The sequence below is a fragment of the Giraffa tippelskirchi genome, chromosome 3 (assembly GCF_054371585.1).
Source record: "Giraffa tippelskirchi isolate mGirTip1 chromosome 3, T2T-mGirTip1v1.2.pri, whole genome shotgun sequence".
Lineage (NCBI taxonomy): Eukaryota > Metazoa > Chordata > Mammalia > Artiodactyla > Giraffidae > Giraffa > Giraffa tippelskirchi.
In genome coordinates, this window is record NC_137277.1 from 58887971 (window position 1) to 58895549 (window position 7579).

Here is a 7579-nt window from a genome sequence, read left to right on the forward strand (position 1 = left end):
CTTAGAAACCATTTGAATCTACACACCAGTGTAGCAGAAAAAGACTCGTGCATAGGCATCATTCGGTTTACTCAATTGTGCACCCCTTGCTGTGTTCCAATTCTAGTCTCCTTTATCTGTAATGTTTTTCCTTCCCAGCTACAAATTTAGGAAATCTGGTTTCATCACAACCAGGTTCTTCAACAGCAGGGTTTGTCAACCCCAGTACTACTGATATTTTCAACCAGATAATTATTTGTTGTAGAAGGCTATTCCGTATATTGTAAGATGTTTAATAGCATCTCTGGCCTTCTACTAGTATCATTCTATATTCTAAGTGATATTCTAGTACCACCACTCCCCTCATACCCAATTCTTACAAATGAAAATGTTTCCAGACATTGCCAATTGTCTGTCGAGAGTAAAATGGTTCCAAGTCACAAATCACTATCCTACAGAATAAAAACAAATTACAGAAATACAGAAGAAAAAGAAAGAGGACATTTCTCACAGCCATATTTAAAGAGGTTTTAAACCTTCCAGGAGGATCTTTCTATCCCGATCATTTAGACAATTTTCCTTTGTAAGAAACTTAGAAACTGCAGCACTGTATTCATCATTTCAGATCTGATCTCTCACCACTGACTTCGCCACGCCTGCTCTCCTTTTGAAGGTCAGCTTGTAATAATTTCAGTTTCCTTTGAATCTCAGTCAGAATATCTATTTTCTTCTCCAAAATGGACAATAACTGGGCAATGAAAAAGTTAACATCACAGTTCGCCCCATCAGATGACTCCTGGATTTTATTATCTCGCCATTGCCTTGATTCCTTCCAGGAAATTGTTGTATCCATTAGTGGAGAGGATAGTGCTTTGATTTCTTCAGTCTCTTCCTCCTCCTCACTCTGTAGGCAAGGTATTTTAATAAATTCATCCCCCTGAAGGGACATTTCTGAATTTCTAATGTGATTTTCCAACACCCTTGGCATTTCACGTTCAGCAGGATAAAGACGACAATGGCGAGGCCTTAAATTTAGAGTTATTTCTTTTACTCTATTTGCATATCTTAAAGTGTTGAGGGTATTTTCGCAAGAGGCCATCCCTGGAGAGATAGTAGCAATCATGCAAGTGGAGGACTTCTGGCCTATAAAGGAGTCCCGGAGCACCTGTGTGAGCTTGCTGGCTCTGAATGGGGTATGAGACTTGTTCTGACCCAAAGCTCGGATGCATTCTTTGAGTGCCAGGAGACTCTTATTAATCTCTGCTCCTTCCAGCTGCCTTTTCCGGTTGGCCTTGGCAGTATCTGCTCCTCTTTCATTCCCAGCTAAGTCAACAAGGGAAAACTTACCATGCAGTTTCCCTCGAGACTTTAAAATGATCTGGAACACTGCGTGGCTCCTGGAAGAGTGGGCATTGACTGATGTCTGTCCTGAAGTCCGGCAGCTGTTCCCTAGTTCCACGAGGTTCAGCATGTCCTCCACACAGCACACCTCCTGCTCCTGCAGCCCAACTACCTGGATTTGTTGATTGCCATCCTCAAGGACTTGAAGCTTCTTCTTCCAGTTCAGCAAGTCATACACCTTCCCCCCATAAATCTCAAAAAACGTCCCATAGACTTTGAGGTCCAGCTTCTCATACACGGAAGTTTTGAGTAAGAGAAAAACATCCTGCGCCACCATGGCATAAATACCTTTAGAACAATCTTGGTCCCTTCCCGAAAAGCCTCCACCCATGGTGTGCGTTTTCCCACTGCCTGTCTGCCCATATGCAAAGCAGGTGGCCATGCCCTGGTGGAAGATGGACTCAACCAACGGCTGGGCAGTAAACTGATACACCAACTCATTGGAGGCGGTGTCGTCAAAGGCGCGGTCGAAGCAAAAGGTCTGGTTCTCCAGGTAGCGAGTGAGGTCCACCTTCTGCTTGGACTCGTGCACCATGACCACGTTGTCCGAGGGGATGGTGACGATATCCAGGTCCTCCCGAGTGGCCTCCTGCCGGTTGAGAGGCCGCTTCCTCACACAGACGCAGATGCGACGGCCGTCCCGCGATTCGGGGACAGACATCCGGCCGCCGCGCAGGCGCTGGCGGCAATCCTCGATTAGGCGCCGGATCTCATAGTGGGTGTTTCCGGTGTTGGCGTCGCGCTGGGCGCGAATCTCGCGCTGCAGCCGTCGGCGCCTCTCGCGCTGCTTCTGCAGTTTCTCAATTTCTCGTAGGCAGGCAGATTTCCGCTGCGTCATCAGGCAAGGGCTGCTGGGAACTCTCACTGCCAGGCTGTCTCCCGAGGGCGTTTCGTTTCTCTGGGGGATCTTAGCCCACGGCGCGGCTGTGCGCTGGTCGCCGATGACTGAAGGGGGCGCCAGAGACACGGAGCGAGAAGCCCTGCTCTGTGCGGCGGGCCCAGCCGAGGCCAGAGCTGGATTCAGCAGGAATATGGTCTCTAGAGCAACCTTTCTGCCTTTTTTGACTCCTTTTTCGGCCCACTCTACCGTGACCCAAGCGTTGTCCCGTTTGACCTCTGTGACCACCGCGAGATGGATTCTCCCATCGGTGCGCTGGATCGCCACGCTGATGCCCGCTTGGAGGTGTCCGAAGTGTGCCTTCACGGGCGTCAAGGACGAGAGGCATGGGGTGACTGGGAGGAATAACTGGCTGGCCATAGCGCGTGATGGCGGTGTCAGGGCTCGCCCCTGGCCTTGGGGTTGGAGCGGCAAGACCGGAACCCAGACCAGTCTGAAGCTTTGGTTTGCACCTGCCTTTGTGAGCACTAGGCCTTGGCCTGGGGCCACTTGCATCACAAAGGGATGGTGAGAAGAGGCAGCAGAGCCTGGGGCATCTAGTGGAGAGTGCCGGGGGAAAAATCACTTCTCTCTTGATGCTAGGTGCTAGGTGCAGAAGCAGCTGGAATAGAGAAATTGCCCTCTGCCACTGAGACTATAGCAATAAGAATTGGGAGTGGGTTGTGTATTCCACGGGCATTTGTGTCTAAGGTTCAGAAATATCCATTTGCCCCTGCAGGCTTGACCTGCAGTCTCAAAGCTAACTGCTTGGAGTTTGAGATCCAGTGAATATTACCTGAAACTTCATAACCTCCCAGTGAACAGTGGGAACAAGGAAGGTAGAGCTGCTTGCAAATTACAGCCTTCAAGGAGAGGATCCCAGACAAATTTCCTCAGACTGGGCATCTTCCTTCTGTCCCTCCCCTGCTTCACAACTTAACAATCACAACTTAAAGTTGTTCCTCTTTAATGAGATTTCTCATTACAAAATCAAAATGAGTTGACTGTAATGGGTTCTTGTGGTAATTTGCTAATATGAAACTTCCTTTGGCGCAGCATCTGGGTTTGCAAACGTTAAGATGTTTATCACATTCTAAGTGGTTCTGACAGCTATAAAGTGAGTTGTACTCATTGCACTCACCACTATTTTTTAGATGATTTCAGTGATTAACTTTCCAAACTCCTTCAGTAATTACACTTCTGGACTCATTATCCATAATTTGGAAAGGAGTGGTGTTTGGTAGAAAGAGATAATTCATGTTATACCCACTCCTTACCCTACAGTCTGTGTGTGCCCTTCAGGAGTTGTTGTGGGTGGGCAGAGGGGGGCTTGTAGAATGGGAAATGGGAAGGCAGCTAAAATGCTCAGAGGCAGTATATTCTGGCAAAGTTGCAATTTTTTTCTACAAAAACCAACAAAAATTTGCATCAACTGCCAGAAAGACCAAGAGGATTAAGGTGACACTTTGTGTTGAACTTTTTTCCCCCCAAGTACCACATTGCCTTTTGGGCCCTGAGTCGGGGGGTGGGGGTGGGGGGTGGGTAATTGCATGGACAGTTTCATAGTAGCATGAAATGTCCTTACAAGTCACCCTGGGACCTAGTAACATATGGAAATAAGTTACTATAAACTGATTTTTTTTTTTTAAGTGGAAATTTTTTGAAAAGAAGTTGTAGGGGAGTGGTATTGGATAGGTTGGGTAATTGTCTCCCTTTAGGGAGATGGTGAATATCAATGAAAGGATGGGAGAGAGGGCTTTACCTAGTCATGATTTTATGATTATTAGTTTTATTTGCCAAATTATCGATATATAAAGTTTTGCTTTAAATCATTTTTCTTTTCTTTCTTTTTTTTTTTTAGTTTAAAGGGCATTAGTGAAATATTTTAATCTCTCTCTTTTTTTTTATTAATCTAAATTATTATTTTTGGAAATACTGCTTTAGAGGGCTTAATAGTTTTTTTTTTTTTAAATCTTTACCTTTGAAAAAGCTAGGCCTCTCTCAAAATTATGAAATCTAGAGCTTCTCTCAGTTAACTTTATTTTTACAACTAAACCGGTAGCTTTGCAGATGGCTAGGTCTGTGGGGAGGTGCACAAATCAGAGACTAAGGTTTATTTTTCTGTCCAGCATACTCATAAAGTTCTTTTTAGCTATTTCAGGGCTTTTCCCCTTCAGTTCTCTTCTCGCTTCAATAGTTTCCTTAGGGTATCTCATTACCACAATTTATTTATTTATTTATTTATTTTTAATTTGGAGATTCATATATATATAGAGAGAGAGAGAGAGAAAGAAGAAAAGAGAGAAACACACCTCTTAGGTATATTTAATTGCCCTTGGTCACTTTAGCATCTAATCACTAACAGAAGCGTGAAATAGACCTTTGACTTCTTATTCCTCCTCAGCCCATCCTGATTTGAAGTTAGGTATTCCTTGCCCTTTTCATACTGTCCATGGGGTTCTCAAGGCAAGAATACTGAAGTGGTTTGCCATGCCCTTCTCCAGTGGACCACATTCTGTCAAACCTCTCCACCATGACCCGTCCATCTTGGGTGGCCTCACATGGCATGGCATAGTTTCATTGAGATAGACAAGGCTGTGGTCTGTGCGATCAGATTGGCTAGTTTTATGTGATTATAGTTTCAGCGTGTCTGCCCTCTGATGAACAGTATGAAAAGGCAAAAAGATAGGACACTGAAAGATGAACTCCCCAGGTCGGTAGGTGCCTGATATGCTACTGGAGATCAGTGGAGCAATAACTCCAGAAAGAATGATGGGATGGAGCCAAAGCAAAAACTATACCCAGCTGTGGATGTGACTTGTGATAGAAGCAAAGTCTGATGCTGTAAAGAGCAACAATGCATAGGAACCTGGAATGTTAAGTCCATGAATCAAGGCAAATTGGTAGTGGTCAAACAGGAGATGGCAAGAGTGAACATCAACATTCTAGGAATCAGTGAACTAAGATGGACTAGAATGGGTGAATTTAATTCAGATGACCATTATATCTACTACTGTTGGCAGGAATCCCTTAGAAGAAATGGGGTGGCCATCATGGTCAACAAAAGAGTCTGAAATGCAGTACTTGGATGCAATCTCAAAAATGACAGAATGACCTCTGTTCATTTCTAAGACAAACCATTCAATATCATGGTAATCCAAGTCTATGCCCCGACCAGTAATGCTGAAGAAGCTGAACTTGAACGGTTCTATGAAGACCTACAAGACCTTTTGGAACTAACACCCAAAAAAGATGTCCTTTTCATTATACGGGACTGGAATGCAAAAGCAGAAAGTCAGGAAACACCTGGTGAAACAGGCAAATTTGGCCTTGGAGTACAGAAAGAAGCAGGGCACAGGCTAATAGAGTTTTGCCAAGAGAACACACTAGTCATAGCAAACACCCTCTTCCAACAACACAAGAAAAGACTCTACACATGGACATTACCAGATGGTCAACATTGAAATCAGATTGATTATATTCTTTGCAGCCAAAGATGGAGAAGCTCTATACAGTCAGCAAAAACAAGACCGGGAGCGGACTGTGGCTCAGATCATGAAATCCTTATTGCCAAATTCAGACTTAAATTGAAGAAAGTAGGGAAAACCACTAGACCATTCAGGTATGACCTAAATCAAATCGTTTATGATTATACAATGGAAGTGACAAATAGATTTAAGGGACTAGATCTGATAGAATGCCTGATGAACTATGGACAGAGGTTCGTGACATTGTACAGGAGACAGGGATCAAGACCATCCCCATGTAAAAGAAATGTAAAAAGCAAAATGGCTGTCTGAGGAAGCCTTACAAATAGCTGTGGAAAGAATACAAGTGAAAAGCAAAGGAAAAAAGGAAAAAAGGAAAAAAGTCATATTCCCATCTGACTGCAGAGTTCCAAAGAATAGCAAGGAGAGATAAGAAAGCCATCCTCAGCAATCAATGCAATAAAATAGAGGAAAATAACAGATTGGAAAAGACTAGAGATCTCTTCAAGAAAATTAGAGATACCAAGGGAACACTTCATGTAAAGATGAGCTCGATAAAGGACAGAAATGGTAGGAACCTAACAGAAGCAGAAGATATTAAGAAGAGGTGGCAAGAATACACAGAACTGTACAAAAAAGATCTTCACCACCCAGATAATCACGATGGTGTGATCACTCACCTAGAGCCAGACATCCTGGAATGTGAAGTCAAGCAGGCCTTAGAAAGCACCACTACGAACAAAGCTAGTGGAGGTGATGGAATTCAAATTGAGCTCTTTCAAATCCTCAAAGATGATGCTATGAAAGTGCTGCACTCAATATGCCAGCAAATCTGGAAAACTCAGCAGTGGCCACAGGACTGGAAAAGGTCAATTTTCATTCCAATCCCAAAGAAAGACAATGCCAAAGAATGCTCAAACTACCGCACAATTGCACTCATCTCACATGCTAGTAAAGTAATGCTCAAAATTCTCCAAGCCAGGCTTCAGCAATATGTGAACTGTGAACTTCCAGATGTTCAAGCTGGTTTTAGAAAAGGCAGAGGAACCAGAGATCAAATTTCCAACATCCACTGGATCATCGAAAAAGCAAGAGAGTTCCAGAAAAACATCTATTTCTGCTTTATTGACTATGTCAAAGCCTTTGACTGTGTGAACCACAATAAACTGTGGAAAATTCTGAAAGAGATGGGAATACCAGACCACTTGACCTGTCTCTTGAGAAACCTGTATGCAGGTCAGGAAGCAACAGTTAGAACTGGACATGGAACAACAGACTGGTTCCAAATAGGAAAAGAAGTACGCCAAGGCTGTATATTGTCACCCTGCTCATTTAACTTATATGCAGAGTACATCATGAGAAACGCTGGGCTGGAAGAAACACAAGCTGGTATCAAGATTGCCGGGGGAAATATCAATAATCTCAGATATGCAGATGACACCACCCTTATGGCAGAAATAGAAGAACTTAACAGCCTCTTGATGAAAGTGAAAGAGGAGAGTGAAAAAGTTGGCTTAAAGCTCAACATTCAGAAAACTAAGATCATGGCATCTGGTCCCATCACTTCATGGGAAATAGATGGGGAAACAGTGGAAACAGTGTCAGACTTTATTTTTTTGGGCTCCAGAATCACTGCTGATGGTGACTGCAGCCATGAAATTAAAAGATGCTTACTCCTTGGAAGGAAGCTTATGACCAACCTAGATATCATATTGAAATCAGAGGCATTACTTTGCCAACAAAGGTCTGTCTAGTCAAGGCTATGGTGTTTCCAGTAGTCATGTATGGATGTGAGAGTTGGACGGTGAAGAAAGCTGAGTGCCAAAGAATTGAT

The 7579-nt window shown here is 43.7% G+C and overlaps 1 protein-coding gene across 1 annotated transcript; it reads right to left on the reverse strand.

The window, feature by feature from the left end:
* Positions 1 to 478: 478 nt before the first annotated feature.
* KIF2B (kinesin family member 2B) lies at positions 479 to 6125 on the reverse strand. Its single transcript, XM_081574434.1, has one exon. It carries the CDS (start codon positions 2771 to 2773, stop codon positions 596 to 598), a length of 2178 nt encoding a protein of 725 aa, XP_081430560.1. The 5' UTR covers positions 2774 to 6125; the 3' UTR covers positions 479 to 595.
* Positions 6126 to 7579: the final 1454 nt, after the last annotated feature.

Bases quoted from the DNA above. Each gene is read 5' to 3' on its own strand.
- KIF2B (XM_081574434.1), bottom strand. From the start codon at position 2,773: ATGCAAGTGGCCCCAGGCCAAGGCCTAGTGCTCACAAAGGCAGGTGCA.